The sequence below is a fragment of the Dipodomys ordii genome, unplaced genomic scaffold, assembly GCF_000151885.1.
Source record: "Dipodomys ordii isolate 6190 unplaced genomic scaffold, Dord_2.0 Scaffold5, whole genome shotgun sequence".
NCBI classification, from domain to species: Eukaryota; Metazoa; Chordata; class Mammalia; order Rodentia; family Heteromyidae; genus Dipodomys; species Dipodomys ordii.
Window position 1 is genome coordinate 18,982,376 of NW_012267221.1, and position 19,884 is coordinate 19,002,259.

The 19,884-nt window shown below is 36.9% G+C and overlaps 1 protein-coding gene across 2 annotated transcripts in view; it reads right to left on the reverse strand.

Annotated features, from left to right (window-relative positions):
• The window catches only part of Stk39 (serine threonine kinase 39), a 206,977-nt gene that overhangs the window by 86,121 nt on the left and 100,972 nt on the right, over window positions 1-19,884 (reverse strand). For both annotated transcript variants that reach the window (XM_013030494.1, XM_013030500.1), the window contains exons 10-13: window positions 17,511-17,633; window positions 17,389-17,418; window positions 9,853-9,915; window positions 8,297-8,364 (exon numbers count right to left, since the gene is read on the reverse strand). In XM_013030494.1, the coding sequence (XP_012885948.1) occupies window positions 8,297-8,364; window positions 9,853-9,915; window positions 17,389-17,418; window positions 17,511-17,633 (284 nt within the window). The remainder of the gene's footprint in view (window positions 1-8,296; window positions 8,365-9,852; window positions 9,916-17,388; window positions 17,419-17,510; window positions 17,634-19,884) is intronic.

A 19,884-nucleotide genomic window follows, 5' to 3' on the forward strand; every position in this document is an offset into this window, starting at 1 on the left:
GACAGATGCTGACACCCTGATTTTAGTCCACGGAGATTTGTGCTGAACTTGTGACCCACAGCACTGGAAGACAACTTGTGCTGTTTCAAGTTAGAAGGTTTTGCAGTAAATTGTTATGGTAAATGAATACAAAGACTGACCAATGAAATCCACTAGGCAGCAGCAGAGGCTTTCCACGACACATCCAGGTAACAATTTATGAATTTTGCCAGAGAGAACAGAGTTTTCTAGCACTTTGGGGGTTGCAAAAATAAAGTTGAAATTGTATTCCAAGAAGTGTGGCTCCAATGGTGGCTGGGGGGAAGAGAGTTAATGCAAAGAAAGTCCCCAAACTAAAATGTGCTTGTTACCTTTCCAAAACTCAGCGTTAGAGGAAGAAATCTTACCACTCATTATCTCCAGGGATATGGTAACTGAAAGCTGAAATAACTTTGCAAACAGTCTCTAGAATTATTCAGCTCTGATCAAGAGGACAAGTCCTACGAGACAAGCTTCCTGGGTAAAACTGGAGAGAATTTTCAGAATGCTAAAGAGCAGCAGGTTACCTCATCAGCAGCTAGGAAAGGTGGAATATAAAAAAGGAAAAAGGAGACAGGCTCTACAGAGTGGTAGAAAGGATAACTTAAAATACTACAGTATGAGATAAAATTTCAGGCTGTGGCCACATAAGATATCAGCTAATTAACATTGACTTAAATACCACTACAGCCTTTCAAGGACCCCACTACTTTTAAGACATTTTGTATTCATGCTTATCAATGTCCTGACACTAAAAGCCTCAAAAGAAAGGAGCAGAGGTTCATGGAAGATATGTACATTCCAAAAACAGCTCATTGCTCTAGCATGCATGACCAGCCACCACTCCCAGCACAATGGAACTTAAAATGAGAAAGACACCCCCCACTCCCCGCCCAATCCCTGCTTACAGATGATATCAGGGTTTAATTCCTGACATGGATGCTAATGGGTCATGGGAACTTGCACACTGAATTCTATTTCTTTGAAAGTGTGGATGAGAAGCCCCTGACAGTACTGTATGAGAGCTGCAAGCCTGAATTAGTACCACAGAGATATGCCAGCTTCCACTATGGACAGGTGTCTGCCTTCATTGATCTTAAATGGGAAAAGGGAAGATGAGGAAAACTTACTAGGCAACATTCTGTCAGAGATGGATACAAGAGAAGACAGCATTACTAAACTAGCACTTTACAAAGTAAATACTGAGACTCGAGACATGGAGGTAGGTAACGCCAATGGATACTAAAAATAGGCCTGGAGAAGTAATGCAGGCTACATGTACATGAAGGGCAGAGAATGTTCTGTCTCCTGCAGACACTGTTCTCACGCAGCTGCCTGGAGTTTGTTTGAAAGGCAGAACAAAATATAGAAGTTATAAAGTAATAATTTGCCTGTGAATTTTTTACAGATGAAATCTTGCAAGGACATATTATTGTATACATTTCTACTACAATGTCAAAAAGAAAAGAGCTGTCAAGAAAAAAAATTCCATGAGACATCTTGATAATAAATTTGTGGAAGGTACCTTGTATTAAGAATCATTCTGGGCATTACAAAGGATCCTAAGAACACAACGTCAACCTCTCACCATCCCCAATTGCCATGTGCTCATATGTCACTTCCTCTAAATCTAAGGTGCTCACAGCAAACAGATAAAGAATGATTATTTAAAACATATGCATTAGAAGGAAGAATCCAAAGGGCCTAATTAAAAAAGAACCCCTACTTTTGGTTCTCTTACTGGTAAGCAATCATTCATTTTAGCAACTATTCAGTGCAGGGCCCCTTAAGTAAAATCCTACTATAAGAATGCAACTATAAGGATTTTGACATCTTCTGCTATCCCTAAAAAACTGCCATGTGCATTTGTATAGTATAAGTTTTTATATACTGTAACATCAAGACTGGGAACTCTCTAAATAACAAATATTACACTTTTACCCAATGTTCCACTTGGAACCTAGGACCTCATCATGGTAGATAAATGCTCTACCACTGATTTACATCTGCTCTCATGTTTTTAGTCATTTAAGTTTTGGTACATTCAATCAAAAAATAAAACAGCCATTAAAAAGGAATGCATAGACGGGGCTGGAAAGGTGGCTCAGTGGTAAAGTGCTTGCCTCGCATGCATGAGGCTCTGGGTTCTATTCCTCAGCACCACATAAGCAGAAAAAAAAGGAATGCATAGATTTATATTCGTTGATAAGAAAAGATATCTAAAACATATTACTAGGTAAACTATAAAATACTACATAATTTATAACAAAATATAACGCTTATGCAATAGTATTTTTAAAAAGTAATGTCTAAACTAATATGTATGAGAAGAAAAATCTAGAAGAATGTCAAGAAGGAAACAATCAGTGATGAAAATATGGTTTTATTTCTTGTTTTCTCTCAATTAATTGTGACATTCTAAATCTGCATGGTTACTATACATAAATTGAAAATAAAGAAGTAAATCACCTTTAAACAACTATGTCTTTTCTATTGTTTATAGTATATGTACTTAGTGTCTTCTTATTCCAGTATAAAAATGGTATTGCATAATAGATTGTTATTAATTCTTCTTTTTTGCTTTTCTAATACTACTAAATCTTTCTGAATCTAACTCTTCCTTTAGCATGTTTATTTGCAAATGGATTTTATATACATAAAAGGCAACACTCTACATTACCCTCTATCAGCTACTTATATTATCTCTCTGTACTACCAAGAAATGCTACATGAGCATCTAGTACCTAGGCGCCTGCCAACCTATGCAAATTAACAAGACTACAGGGAGTCCACCCAACGTCTCAGGTCTTCCTTCCTCATCTATTGGCAGAAAATTTGGGACAAAAGGAAAAATTAAGTCAACCAAGGGATGTGACAATGCTTTTAAAATGATAAAGTAAAGCAATTGCTGGTAGTTATTTCAATCATCATCTTTAAATTCTCCTCCAAGAAAAATATTTTCAGATATTCCTGTCAAAATATTGAATGATGAGTTTGTCAGGAAACATTGTCAAAACAATATGAATGTAAAATGTTAATGATAAGACAGGTACATGCAAAAATCTTAAAAAGTATACACATTTCTGGCTGTTTTCAAGGAGACCTCTATCTGCTTCTTAAGAGCTTTGTAGTGTTGGGACAACTTGCTACATGAATTGGAACTTTAAACCACTCACCTGTGCATGTCAGTGACAGTGCCAATTTTATGATGGTATATGATGATTAAATAAGATGAGGGTTATAAGATGCTTATCACAGTATCTGGTCCATGGTAGACAGTAGGCACTCAGTCCTTTGGGAGGATAGGACTAACAATAAAGCTAAGATATACAACAATCACTCCAATTCTCAAAAGAAAGAAAATAACCCAAAAAGAACATCTAAAAAGTTAAGTAAAGTGCCAAATATTTTTGAGACTGGAGAACTGCAGTCCTAATAATCTGGCATCTACATAACAATGTGTAACACCCTACTGAAAAGCAAACATAGTCATGTCAGAAATAATGTAGGACTTCAAGCTCTTCCTCAAGGCGCACAGTCTGACACTGCCCCTGGATTTAGCTTACTCATTACTCTTCTCAAAATGGTTGTTATGATTTCTTTTTTTCTTTTGTATTTTTCCCCTATGGTTTATCCCCTGCTATCACTGTATTTGATTTTGGTACCCTGGGAATTGTATATATGTTTATCTGAATTAGGAAAGGGAAGACGAACAACAAAATGGTGGGACAAAGGACAGAACCAATGCAATAGTGATACTCACAAGACAATATGTAAAATTAGGGGGGTAGGAAAGTGGGAGAAAAATGAGGGAGGGGATAACAGTTTGACAAGAAATGTACTCACTACCTTACTTATATAACTGTAACCCCTCTGTATAGCACCTTGACAATAAAATTAATTCAAAAAAAGGAAAAGAAAAACCATAAACAGTAGTTTCTATGGGAACAAGCAAACCAAGGATAATCTATAGACAAAAATCCCTCACCTTCCTCTACCTACCCATACTGCTTCTATTTATCACAATTCTTATTGCATTTATTACTTTCTACTTTGTAGTAGAGTCATTTATGCAGGCTGTGATCTCTCCACCTCCATGGTAAGCTCTTAAAGAGTATAGAAACCTTGTCTTATTCACCTTTGCATTTCCAATAAAACCTTGCACAAAAAAAGCAGTAAATAAGTGGTTTGTTTAGGAGGGATGGGAGAACATATACTAAAAAGCCCTGTACAACTCAACACTATGTCTACACTATTTAACCTTTGGGGGAAAAATTACTAAGCCTCTCAGCCAGCCAATTAACTGGTAAGAATTATGCAATTATGCCTATTTTCCAGGCTCAAAAGTAGTTGAAGAAGCCTAACTCCTGAATAATGATAAGGTAGAGTAAGAATTCAGGCACACTAATACTAAAACAGGCATCGACATTGTTTCTCATAGATTTAACTTTCTTTCTGAAACCAAAATTATCTGTCTGATCTTTACAATGCCCCTTTTCCTAAAGAAATTAAAATAATAAGACAAGTCCCAGTGACTTAAACTTAAAATCCTAGCTTTTCAGGAGATAGAGACTGGGAGGACTGTGGTTCAAAGATGGCAGGATAAAACATCCATGAGAAAGTGTTTCAATCACTAAGCATATGCTGTAGTCCTAGGTACATGGCAGGCTAAAAGTAGGAGGATCAAAGTCTGGAGCCATTGTGAGAAGAAATTCAAGATTCTATCTGAAAAACAACTAAACCTAAAAAGAATTGAGGTGTAACTCAGGTGGTATAGCCCCTGCCTAGCACACATGAGGCTCTGAGTTCAAATCTTAGTTTTGAGAAAAAAAAAGATGAAACAGAAAAGAGGAAAATATTCTAGTATATTCTGGAGACCACTTTTCTCTATAGAAAGAAAGTCATGAGGTTGATCTGAGGCCTTTAAATGGTCTCTTGATGTCTTAGGGTACAGCTAACATATTAAGAAGGCACATTTGCTATAAGCAAGCTGATACGACATTCCTTCAGCAAAGATGTAAACAGCATCCATACAGTTGAGTTACCCAAGCGTAGACAGCGTTGAACACAAAGGAATTTACTTTTTTTTCCCTTTTCTTTGTCGGTCGTGTGGCTTGAACTCTGGGCTTGGGCTCTGTCCCTGCGCTCAAGGTAAGTGCTCTACTGCTTAAGCCACAGTGCCATTTCTGGTTTCTAGTGGTTTATTGAAGATGAGTCTCACAGACTTTCCTGCCCGGGCTGGCTTTGAACCATGATCCTCAGATCTCAGACTCCTGAGTAGCTAGAGTTATAGGTATGAGCCACCCATGGGTGGACATCTGGAATTTACAATTGAATTGATAGTTCTATCATTTTTCCTAATCAATGACATGATTCTAAAAATCAGATGTTTTCTGTGAAATTTTTAAATGAAAAAATAAACTAATGATAAAATATATGTACAATTTTTCACTCAAGCCAAAATGTGTATTACTGTTTCCTGACAGTATATAAATCAGAAGGTGGTCCAGTTGGTATTTTCTGCCTGCATTTAAGAGTATTTCCTTTTTCTATACCTTACTTTATGATGTTCTATTTTTATCATCAGATGACATTACTGTGTACACAATAGCCAAGAGAGCATTTGCAATGTGCATGAAGAAAAAAAAAGAAATTTATATTTTAACTATGCACAGTACTTGACACTGACCTTACGTTTTAAATCCATATTCCTAATTTTACATATAAGTAGCTAGTTTTAAAGGCAGTAATATATTTCGGTCTCCTTAGTCTTTTGTCTATGATCAACAGAAGTGAATAAAGGAGACAAATACTACCTAGAGTCACAATTTATTTGGGAAAGTAAATATTTCCTAGTTCTGTACTCACAGAATAAAGGGAGGTATAAGAGGTACAGGTGAACAGGAGAAGGCAGGTAGGTACACAATGAGGAAGGAAGCCATGCCCCTAGCAGGTAGGTCTGTAAATGTTATAGTTTTTTAAAAGTCAGACTGACCTTTCCAAGAGGGAAAGGCAGGCAGCCACCCACACAGAACTAGTTAAGGACTGATGAAAGGCTGGTTGAACCAGTTTCTTATTTACTAGTTCTTAGAATACAACAAAAGTAAACATCATACACGAATAACTTCAGGAGGCAAGAAAGGCAAGCACGCTCACTGTTATCCACACACAGTGTAGACCAGTGATTCACTGATGAGCGCACGTATGGATATGTTTGCAGATGTACACACACATTTACTTCTGTCCGGGTGCACATCTATGTGTATCTGTGTGTGGATGTAGATGTAGATAAGTCAGAATTTAAGTATTGTGATAGAGCAGAATGAAAACATTACAGAAAAGAGCAAGTACTTTTTGTTCAAACTCTTCCAGCTTCCTGCCACATAGACTGGCTCATGAGGTGAGCAAATGATCCAGAATAAATTTCAAGTAGAAAGATCTAAGTAAAGAAATTGTAGGGACAACACCAATGCTGAAGTGCAGGCTTCTGATTGTCAAGAGAGGTTGAGGCTAGACAAGTTCTAGGAGAAGGAAGCTGGACCTCTGAGAGGATACTGATGTTGAGAGAAGAGAGCTAGGGACTTCACCCTACACAGACGAGATCTCCATGCCAACTCTACAATGCTACAACTTTGAACTATTATATTTTCTATTTTAATTATAGTCACACATTAAACCTACATCTGGAGCACTGGGACAACACCCATTTCAAAAGCACTTAGAGTTCATCCTCATGAAGCTCAAGGAATTCCTAGTGCATCTGTTAATTTTACCACATCCCCCTAGTAAATATACTCTCCCACTCTACTACACAATTATTTTCCTCTTTCCTCAAACCTTAAGTGCCTTCTTTCCCTTGCTCATGTTTAAATGACAACATTCTTTAACTTAATGAGAAAATAGAAACTATTAGAATCTACCAATATCTGACACCTCTAACTGCCTCTAGTTCCTCTTGTTTTCATTGTTTGCTGCACTGCCCAACCCCTGAACTTTCCATTCTCCTAACTCTAGCCACATGGATGTCTGGATGACATACCTGCTCAATGATTTAGGGGCATCAATCTTGTAATATTGTCTCTCTCATACAATTTTTCCTTCTCTACTGGATTTTTCCCAATTACTTAAAATCTCCTTTAACTCCCTATTCTCACTGAGCTTCTCTCATCCATTTTTTGATCACTTGTGTCAAGAATTTCCAGCAAGAGCTTTCCAGGATAATACAAGTTAGCTATATCCTGTCACTCTATTTTTCTCTTGCCATTGTGTCTTGAACTCAGTTTGATCAGGATTTTGTTCCCATCGCTCCACTGAAGCAGCTCTTGCCAAAGTCAAGGATGTATTCCATTTGGCCAAATACAATGGTCAATTCTTAATTCTCATTGTACGTGGTCTATTAGCAGCAGTTGATGTAGCTTTCAACTCTCCTGGAAACATTTGTTCCACCAGGTTCACAGGATAATCGCTCTCTTCTCTCCCTCACCAGCATCTCCTTTCAGTCTGTGGATTCTAAGCTATCTGGGTACCAACCCTCTCCTTTGTTCTACCTTCATCTACTTAGGTGATTCATCTCATTTCATAGCCTAAAATAGCCTATGCATCAACAGTTCTCAAATTTACATTTCTTGCCCAGATAGAAAACCATGCATCCAAATGTTTACTTAACATCTCCTTGTTATCTAATAAACAACTCAAATGTAACATATGTTAACAAAGAAGAACCTGCAAAGATAGAATTTTAAAGTTTTTTTTAAAAAGTTTAAAATAGAATCAGCCTTCATTCGCTAAGCTATCAACTGTCAGGTACCATATTTGTATCCATTTCCTTCAAGAGTGAAAGTTCTTTCAAAATATATCTGTCATTTCTCCACAGTGGCTGATCAAACCTGCCACTGAAAATGTTCCGAACAGGCAACTTGTAGTATAGGCATGGTTTATTTCTGTCGGAGACTGACTGCTGAAGTGTGAAAGAAACTCATTAAAAATCTCTTACTGTGATCTTAACATTGTTTAAAGAAAACATAAGAAAGAAAAGCAGGAAAACTTTAATGACAGGTACATTGAACCTTCAGACACTCATCTGTATGTTTCTTTCATATTCTTCAGAAAGCAATTAAGACTGTATATAGTTCTTGGTATGTGGTATGCACTGGTTGTTTGGGAGAAATCAAATAAGATAAAAATTTTATTCTATGCTAATATGAAAAGTTGATGAGAGAGATCAGAATACCACAGTGTAGGAAAAATGTTTTAAAAAGTGAAGAACAGTTTTATTTACCTTAATCTTAAGACCAGGTTCACGGCACAAGAGGCTTCTCTGTAGTCTTCACTAGCATTGGGTTGGCCCTTCAAAAACAAAGCAGCAAACAGTGTTGTAAACTTCATTGGGAAAGGAATGAATAAAAATCACAGTATCTGTCAATTTATATAGTTCTTTTCTTCTGACAATTTAAAAACGATGGCTCAATGCCTACAGGCCATATTTCTTCTCACAACACTTTCCCATGAGAAATACAATGATACCAAATTCCCGCCATACTTTTTAGTATGAATGTTTCCTACATAGCCTCAGTCTCAGCATGGATTCTATGAATAACTAATTTTACAATAGCTGGTCTAAAGGAGTGGCAGCCATTTACATTGGTACCATCTAATTCATAAAAGAGACTGTCATCCACTCGGCCCTGGTGATATACTAAATGTGGGCCATAAGCTTTAAGATGGCAAAGTAAGGAATCTTTATCTTTCTCTCACTTATGGCCTATTTCATTAAATACAGATTATCAATGGTGAATGACTCAACATCCACTCTCCACAAAGCCATCCACAGGAGTAGCACTGCTTATAGAGTGTGAAAAAGAAAACACGATTTCAGGTCAAGACCCAGTGCTGACAATTTATGCAACCATGGACAAATCGTTCTCTGAACCTATTTTCCCATTTATGAAATAGGGATAACACATTCCCAAAGGTTGTTGTGGAAGTAATATAATGAAGTGGGCTGCAAACTAATCTCTGCAAGCCTTTGCGACCTAAGCTATAAAATAAAAGCCAAGGACTAGATATTAGACCTCAAATAGACTTCCAGTACCCATGAAACTCCTCCCTCTAACCATCTCCCCAATATATAGCTATTTCATAAAACACAGATCAGGTAAAATAGAAATAAATTGAAATGGAATCCATATATTTAGAATAAAGTATAAGGCTAATGATGTTTTAAGGCATAATCACTTTGATAGCTAAAAGGCTTGTCTATGAATTACATAACAAAACTAATATGTAGGCCTGCACTGTGCCTCTCTGTCCATGGTTCTTCTGCTGGTTTACTGAGCATCCTTCAATGCCCAGCATGACTCATGGTGTTGTATTCTATACCTTTTATAATTATGCATTAAAGATATTTCACAAGACACTGCCTATAATTTTTACAAGGCAAGTTGTAGAGATGAATGGGCTCATAAAATTCAGTGATAAAAGAACTATGAAAGGAGGTTATAAGAATCCAACCAGGAGCAAAAAGTAAAGCATCAGTTAACCACAATATGTTGTGGTGGAAATATAAGAGATTTGTGAGTCATATTCGTTCCTTATTTTCCAGAGAACCAGCCATTTAAGAATAGTTCTGGTAGTCTTGCTCTTGAACCTATCATTTAATGATTGGACATCCTGCAAAAGATAGCCAATAGCAACAGTACTCTTCTTCATAAGAAAGACTTTACAAATCCTGGTATGGAAGCACTATCTTGAAATTGCCTACCAGTCTCAAATACTCAGATGTTCTAAAGTTCTTTCCACAAAGTATGTCAAATTGAAATGACTGGCAGAACATACCTGAGAGTCATGAACAGAGAGGGACTGTATTTGCTTGGGGATACTGCTGGCATTCACCGAGATCTGTTAAGAGAACCACTGTTACAACACTCAAGGAATCCAAAATTAAATATGTGGTCACTGTTGTTATGTGACATCCCAATTCTCAGAGACAATAATTTTCAGGACATCTTAAAGCATCAGAGATTCCCAACACAGATGCCAACTGCTTTTGCTTATCTGTAGTGGAAATCATCTAGGGAATGTGCTATTGACTCCTGGGTCCTACCTGTTCTGATTCAAAATTTCATGGAAACAGAGAAGACCAGTATCTTTAACAAGTTCTCTGGGGTAGCCCATATGCATTTGGAGAACCACTCAGATAAAGACAAAAAGCATAAACTACTTGAGATTTTAAACCTGAAAGCAACTTACTTTTGCTGATCCAAAGTTAGGGGGCCATTAATGTCGAGTCAGTAAAAGTCTAACATTTAATTATTATTTTGAATAATAATTCGCTGTATTTAAAAGTACATGAAGGTAAGTGAATTTTAAAAATTCCCAAACAAAAACACCATATGATAGGTTTTATTTTTCACTCAGAGCTGGAATTCTGGCCCTAGAGAAATACTCAAATTACTTTTGCCTCAAGGTCTGCTTTTGTGAACTGTGTCCTAGAGCAACACTTGAAAGACAAAATAAAAAAATAAAAAGAGGATCTACTCTTTACTGAAATAATATCAATTCTGAAATCATCAGTAATTTTTGGGGGGAACAAGAGTTTTCTAATGTTTAAGAATATAAAATTCTTACTCTCTCTGCTTTCCCAAGAATAACTATAATAGTACTGAAGTAATGGGAAGAAGTTTCCTGATGTCTGTACTTATTTTGAAATGCCCCAAAAAGTTCAGAAAGTGGGAGGTGGAAGGATAGATCAATAGAAGCTTACCTATATAATAGAGCAAGCATAACAGTAAGGCCTTGGCTAGCAGTATATGAGCTCACGATCAAGTGTGTAAATGCTGCTAAATGTTTGAAAAGGGTCATAAACAAATGTTAGGTAGGGGGATGAGTATGTTGGAACAAACAACTAGCCAGAGAGCTAAGGCCTATCATCAAGCTGATTCTGCGATATGTATTAACGTTTCAGTTACAAAGGCTACACCGCCATTGACAGAATATCCTACCTCTAGGATGAGACCAGTACTAATCTGAAAAACCAAAACCTTATTGACATTTCCTATGAGGAGGTAACTTAAGGCCTCATCTCCTGACCAGCTCACTTGTGCCTCTGCCATCACTGGGAAAAAGATCTAGTCAACTGGATTGGGCAATGGGACCAAACCACTCACATTCTTGCAACCTTGCTGTATAAGTGTTACCCTGCATGGACATAAAAGGACAAGCTTCTGCTTCCACTAGAGCAATGCAGAAGGTTCCTTAGAAAATTGATCAGATGTCCTCATATAAAACACATTCATGGGAAGGTGGCTCAGTGGTAGAGCGCTTGCCTTGCATGCATGAGGCCCTGGGTTTGATTCCTCAGCACCACATACACAGAAAAAGCTGGAAGTGGCACTGTGGCTCAAGTGGTAGAGTGCTGACCTTGAGCTGAAAAGCTGAGGTACAGTGTCCAGGCTCAGAGTTCAGGCCCCACTACCGACAAGAAAAAAAAAAAACAAACAAAAAACAAAAAACTCGTTCTTTAACAATCAAGGACACACCAAACTCTCACCATTATAATCCTCTCTCTGGGATTAGGGGATGGCCACTGATCAATAACAGAAACTCTTACTAGATTTTTTTCCCTTTTAAACAATTTGCTACAAGCTGGCATTTGAGAGAATGGCTGCTTAGATAGAAAAATAGTTAAGTAAAGTTGGACATAGCTCTTGGAGAGAATCTGCAGTAGGAAAACTAGTAAAATCTGAAAAAAAAATCCTGGGTTTATCTGAAAGTAATGTAGCAGTGTTGGTTCTTGAGTTGTGATAAATATACCAAGGCTACATGAGAAATTAACAATAGGAGAAACTGAATGAGGTGTCCATGGGAATGTGGTACTATCTTTGCAGTATTTATGAAAATCTAGAATTATTCCAAACACTTTACTTTCAGAAACTCATAAGTCAAACATAACTTTTGAACATAAATCTAACTTTCATCAAAACTACTCCTAAGTTCAGTTAACTACACTAAATAACACCTATTGGAAAGAAGCATCTTTAAAGTACCAAGTCAATGTGGCCTATGATGATGCCAGATAATCCAAACACATTCAGAGGGAGAAAATCCAGTCTTTGTCTTTCTCTACTCATTGATATAGAACACATATTGATGAGAGCTGACAGGAATATGAAATATACCCTTTCATTGAAAATAATTTAAAGAGCTAGTGCAACTCTTCACAGCTATCAGGCAGCCAAGTAAGGGGGCACTAGAAGGCTAAGGCAGGAAGATCATGAGTTCAAAGACTAGCTTGGGCTACAGAGAAGAGACCTATCTCAAAATCAATACACAAACAAAAAGGGAGCAATCACAACAAATTTGATCTTCATAATGTATCTAATCTCCAGAAAAATTAATTGAACCTAAATCTACACTAAATATATGTTCTCCTCAGGATAAGACCCAAGAGTCAGAAAAGAAAAGACTTTTATGATTAACCAATGAATCTTGGGAACAAAGCTCAACAGCTATTGTGTCAGCACTGCTGCACTTCAACCACACAAGAAGGATTTTTATCACGAAGTTTATGAAAAACCCTTTCTTCCTTCCTTACAAGTTTCTTATAGACAGTAAATTAAAATCCTAAGGAATTCTGACACAACCTTCCTGAATTCTACACTGCACTTCCAGATTAAGAGCTAGATATACTACTCCTAGTCAGTAGTTCCCCGTGTTAGCCATGAGTCAGAATCATGTGAGCAGCTTCCTAAAAAAACCAGAGTTGTCTGGACATCAACCCATACTAATATATTAAAACCTGTGAGTGAGTGTAGGTGTCATGTATCTAAAGCTTTCCCTTCTTCCCATATGGAGACAAAAGTGGTGAATCATTCATTTTCGTGCTGCTTAAGTGAGGTGTGGCTCAACAGAGAACATTACTTTAATAGAGGCCTTAGTGACTGCCCTTCTTGGTTAAAATAAAAGCACAGGAAACTAAATTTAAAGATAAAACCAAATTAATATCTAGCATCAAAAAAATCAATTACTTAGCTGGGAACCAGCGGCTAAGATCTGTAATTCTAACCACTCAGGAGGCCAAGATCTGAGGATTACAATATAAAGCCAGCCTAGGCAGGAAAGTTCATGAGACTCCTATCTCCAATTAACCACCAGAAAAGCAGGTGTGGAGGTATGGCTCAAATGGTGGGGCACCATCAAGGCTCTAAGCTCAAGCCCCAGTATCAGTACCAAAAAAATTATATATATATATATATATATATATATATATATATACACACACATACACATATATAATAATCTGAAAAAATCCAAAAAGAAGACCAACATTGGAATAATATAGTTCAACAGTTTTAGATACGAAGATATGTAAGCCTGGTATCAGCAGCTCATGCCTATAATCCTAAATACTTAGGTATCTGAGACCTTTGAAGATGATTGGCTCAAAGCCAAGCCCAGGCAGAAAACTCTACTAGACTCTATCTCTAGTTAGCCAGTAAAATGCCAGATGAGAGGTGTGGCTAAAGAAACAGAATGCCAGCCATGAGTAAAAAAGCCAAGCTTCCTTGGGAGATACATATTAAGAGATAGTAACTAAGAAGGTATATCCTCACGAATGAACCACTTCCCTAAATCCCCACAGAAATGGAAAGTTCTAGAGAGTAGGTATTCCTCCTCTTTTTGTCTATTGTTTTCTAATTCCATGTAGAAGTAATTAACTTTATCAATAATAATATTATTATTAAGCTTTAGGCTCTTCTGGAGTAGTAATAAGGATGAGTATTTACTTATCACAAATTATTAATTAGTAGTAAGTGATTTTTTTAAAATAAGATATCAAATTAGGAGCACAGAACCCATTTTCCAATATACCTTGCTATGAATCACAAGATAAATGATGTAACATCACACCTTCCAGTTTATGCTGGAAAGGCTCCTAGATTTAGGTAGACTTCCAAATGTCGCCCAAGATAAACATGTTTTTCCATTGTCTCTCTAAAGACTACACTACTTTGGCTTTCTCTGTCTCCTCCAGCCAATGTTCTAACATCTGAAGATTCTACCCCAGGTATCCCAGGAGGTTGACATAGTGACTCACAAGGAAAACATTCCTAAAACACACCTCATTTATTGTGGCATCTTACCAATCTTAATATGTTACTAACCAAGATCGCTTCTGTGAACCTTTGGCACAGATAAGCATTTTTACTGGTGAAGATATTTAAAGGTAAGGTACATTGGTACAGTTATTGACAGCAACTCTAAAAACTCAAAATAAGCAGACACGTCCACCAAAGTAATTACAATTCCAACATCTATACTATACTTGTGTATGTGCTTCCAAAATGAAAGAAAGTTAATGAAATGATGTTTGTTACAACACCTTCATTGCCAAGAAGAAAATGGTTAAGTAAAAACCATCTCACTGTAATATTACATAGCAATTAAAAATAAATAGGCACTAGGAAAACTGTGGGGATAGGTGTGGTTTGGAAGGATGAGGGAAGTAAGAGTGATGTTGATCAAGAAATACTGTACTCATAAGTCAATATGTTGAAACTACCTGTTAGTACAACTGCTTAAAGATACAGAATATAATTTTTAAAAATAAACAGAAAGGCCAGGTGCCAGTGGCTCACACCTGTAATCCTAGCTACTTAAGAGGCTGAGATCTGAGGATCATCGTTCAAAGCCAGACCACACGGGAAAGTCCCTGAGACTCTTATTGCCAATTAACAGCTAGAAAACTGGAAGTGGCACTATGACTCAAGTGGTAGAATGTTCACCCTGCTGAGGAGCTCAAGGACAGCGCCCAGGCCCAGAGTTAAAATCCCACAATTGATAAATAAATAAATAAATAAGAAGGTCTGCACTCTAATAGATTTTCAAGTCAATAAAGCAAGTTGCAAAACATGTATAGTTTTTTATAATGCCTTTTATGTTTTTAAAGGATGCACTCAATATCTTTACTTTCATATTTATATTGGAGTGAGCAGGAAAAGGGACAGAAGAAAACACTGCAGCTTGACAACTTCTTTGGAAAAAGTCAGGGGACAAAGGCAGGCAACAGGAAGAAAGTAGTTTCTATTTTCATTCACTTTGATCTCTCCTCTGCCTTTTCAGATCTGTATGGACTATAAGGCCCGTCATAGCCAAGCTATCTGAAGTTACATTTTCCTGCTTTAATTCTATTTTTATTCCTTTGGCACCTATTCCACTGTAACAGACCACACAACTTACTTCCACTCCTGTTGCAATGTGAGGTCTACAAGGATGGGACTACACTTTCTCCCAAGGTACTCATCCCCATACTTACTAAACAGTGCAGAGCAAGCACACATAGTATACATTTTTTGAAATATTTGTACACTTAACACATTTTAATTCCATTTATTATATAAAATAAAATACTTTATGCTTTGCTTACAGGAAACAATTTGAGGTTGTTGGCAATTCAAAGGACTGATTTAATTAAATAAAAAGCTGGAAGGACACAACACCATTATTATAACACTTTATAACAGCTCAGGCTATGGAAATGCTAGCACATCACAAGGAAATGGTATAAGAAAGTTGTTGTGAGAAGCTGTGCAATAGAGCAAGGGAAGTAAGTTATTCCTAAACTGTGGAGGAGATACTTGCGTGCAAACACATTTACTCTTTAAAGAATAATTTAAAAAAACCTATCTATATGCTTTCTTAAGTAAACACCAGTGTGGGATCAGACCTAGGCTACTGGGAAATGAAGTGAGTTCAGAGGCAGGGAAGTGTCTACAATTGACAAATGCCAGTCAAGAAGATGGATAGTGATGCTTGAGTATCAAATGACAGCATGCCTTACATTTTTCCCTCTCCAACCTATGTAGAAATCATTCTTGCTAACAGTTCCTACCATTATCTCCAAAATGCATCGGTGATGAGAGCAATTTCATCAAGCACCTAGTAAGATACTGTCTCAACAAATCCTTAAGAAGAAAGACTAGCACTCAGCAGTCTGTTACCAAGGGAAAATATAGTATTATCAATGAAAATGTCCTGTAGTGAACCAATAATGAATGTTTTTGAGCTGATGATGCTACTTGAAGCATCTTCTTTTGTTTTACTTCAAAGCAGAACTCACACTTTTAATGAGAGCTACTCTTAGAAATAAATGAAACCAGGACTCTGTATTTCACTCTAGAAAAACAAGGAGAAAAGAAAGTAAAGAGAGGGCAAAGGTCATGACATCTGGTAAGATCATTCAAAAACACCAGCTTATCTGTGTAGTCAATATATCTCACTCCAATAGTTGAACAGAGTGCCCCTCCAGAGAGGAATATGTTCTTAACCTAAGCTAAGATTTCACGCTTGGGATGAAAAGAGTAGTCCATATAAGAAATAGGAGGAAGTCAGATAGATCTGAAGGAAAGCTATCACTGGGCAGCAGGTGCACTGAACATCTCAGGAAAAGTCTAACGGGGTATACGGAAGGAAGTCCAGGGAAGAGAGTGACGTGTTTCTGTTGTGGATCTCCTGCCAATCTCAGCTGGCTACTATTACTTAAAACATGATGGTAACAAGATTTATTCAGCTGAACAAAAGGAAATGTCTGCTAACTTAAAAAAATGGGATGAATATCATGTGTAGTCCCAGGTTTCTATTTTCTATAATGAGGCTTTATCAAGGTACACATTAATTACCAGGGGTGTAAAATATCTAGAGCTACTTAAACATGCTCAAATTTCCTCTAGGAGAATTAGTGAGCTATACTCATCATTAGGCATTAAAATAATTAATCAGATGGAATAAGTAAAAAAAATGATCTCTTAATCAAAAGATGACCAGTTCTCAAAGGGAAGCTATTAAATGAGTGCTCCTTGCCTCCAAGTACCCAGGAGATTTAAACATCGAGATTTAAACATCAAGACTAATGACTTCAACCTGAAGTTTCTGCTCATTTTAGTAGAAGCATTATTGTAAATTAAAAACCCAGCAGCAATTTTAAGTGTATTATGCTTACTATATTTTCTAAATGACAGTACTACTATGAATTAAGAGTAATTATTATCTAGTCAGTGCCAAGGCCTCCAAGGAGTATACTTTACAAAATATGTGGCACCTTTTAAGTACTCTGATCATCTCGATCTGATGGAGGGAAGAAGAGGCTCAGAGAATACAGTCATTTGACCTGATTTGACCCATCCATAGTAAATAAGACAGAATCAGAACTTATAAAGTCTATATTTTTCCTTTTATTTTCTCCTTTATGAGATCTCCAAGTCTCTCTTGCTGATGGGTCAGACACTGATACCACAGTGAAGAATAAACTAGTGAAAAATAAACATAGGAATAGATATGTACATATACACATATACATAAGTAGTCACTGCTTACCTGTGGGTTTTCTTCTTTTACTCTTCGTGACTGTAAAACAATTACATATCTATTAATATTCTCAAAAGTACAGTGGGAGGACAATATACACAGCTTGGCTGATAGTCACCAACGCCAGTTACCTTTTCTTGAGAAGCAGCTGCTTTCCCCTCTTCACTTTTCTCATCCATCTCGTCGTCACTCCACTCCCAATCACCGTCTTCCGTTTTATGTAGGTGACCACTTGACCCAGGAACTCGTCTCACCTGAATCCAAACAAAACATACCATTCTTCACTGATCAAGTGTGCACAGTGCTTACCGGTCATGCTATAATTTAGTGACATAGCACACACATACTTCCCTGAAATAACCAAAGTGGTTATTCAGGGTTAACTAGAAGATCCAAAAAGCCTACACAGCCTCTGGACTCCCACACTCACCCTCTTTCCAAAACATATTTCTCTAAACACATGCAGAACAAAACATTTTGAAAGAACGCCACACTCAAAGCTTTAATGATCAAGTTTGTTTTTCACTTTTACTTAATTAACAACTATGCTAGTAACTACATACACATACACACACACACACACACACACACACACACACACAGGCCATGTGATTGCCTTCAAATTTGCCTAAGGAAACATAAGGAAGCAACTTCCTGCTGACTGAGCAGAGGCAGGGCAATCAGAAAACCTAATGAAGCATGCTAGACTAGACGTATGCGATCTCAGACCTACATCCACACAGCAAATACCCTTCTGTTGCCACCTTGCTCTTTTTCAGAACCTGACATCATGCTTGCATTCCCAGGATTCTGCTCAACCTACTTGGACAAAACAAAATAGCATCAGTCTATTCCTAATACACTTGTCACATGTTTGAGAGCTCTAAAAATATTGTTATTGTTATAATAATAATAATAAAGTAGTAGTAGTAGTAGCAGTAGTAGAAGTAGTAGTACTTTCTAAGCTTGATCTAACCCACAGGGAATGCTTTCCAAATGTCTTCATGGTTGAAAAACCAAAATTTTGAAAAGGATAGAACAACGGGAAGAGCTACTGAGACATAATCAAACAAAGCCCTACAGTAGATGAACATTAAATGAACGTAATGGCCGGTGGCCACTGATTCAGAGAAACTCATGGTAGATAGAGATGACATATTCAGCACTTCCTTTTACAGAGGAGATGATGGCCCAGAAAATGCCCTGAAATCATGCAGCTATGAGGCAACATAAAAGTACAAAGCAAAGCCTTCAGATACCCATTTTCCTCATGCCACTGAATGATTATTTATAAAGTATGTCCTGTGAAAACTCCAAAAGTCCATACAAAAAAAGGTAATTTTTATAATAGAAATTATGTAGTCAAATCATAGGCATGTCATTTGACCCAAGGAAAATACCAACAAAACTGAATATATGTCAGATCAACGTGAATCCATGAACGACACGTGCTTTGGGCGATAGGCTGGAGTTGGGAGGCACTACCTTGAGAACCTGGAAAGCTACTATGACTATTTTGTCTGGAAGTTTTGAATTCCAACAGAGCAAACCTTAAAAGGAAATAAAAAGTCACTCACCATTGCAAACTGTTAGGTCTAACTTTTTTTGAAAAAATGTTTTTAACCAGCTTACCTTTGAAACTTTTGTGCTTTGCCTAGGCCATTATTTCCAGTTGGGTTCTGAGCTGCTGTGAAACCTATTCTAATGATGGTGATTTTAATAGTGCTTAGAGATGCTGGCAAAGTCTTTGAAAAATTGCTGAAATGCACTTAAGGGTTTTCAGAACAGATTGCTCATTTTAAAGACTTCAAAGAAATGGGTAACAGAACAGAAAATAATTTTCTGTTGACATAGACAATAAAAATAATTATTTTCTTGGCAATACTAATCACAGCGAAGGGCACTGGTTAATGAAAACATTTAAAAGGAAGAATTTAAGTCCCATTATAAAATATACTATTAACTAACAAGTGAGAAAAAGAAGTAAAATTATGGATAAAAACAAAATAAAACTACTCCTAATAAAGCTGTAGATGAATTAATTAGTTGATGAGTTAGTATTCTTCAAGACATTGCATGAAAAAAGAGACTAGCTTTATACTGTGAAATATAGTTCATGCTCTCTTTCCCTCTGGCTCTATATATTTGCAAGATTTGTCAGTTTCATTTCCACAAGCAGGATCCAACTATGAACAATAAAATGACCGTCCTCTTCTATTTCTATTTTATTTTAGGACCCTAGGTTTATTTGCTGAGGGAGAGAGATAAAACAAAATATCTAGGATGATAGCCCTTAACTGTGAAAGAAATGAGGGATGGGCCTTTAAGCAACAGATATTAGTTACACTAACAAGTGTAAATGCTGAGCAAATTAAGTAAGACTAGAAACATTTAAAATCTATGAAAGAGAAACGTCTGATATAAAAAGAATAAGAATCCAAGTTAGTCTCTAAGAATATGTCCCTGGCTTGCGCCTAGGAATAAAAAATTTTGAAGCAAAGGTCT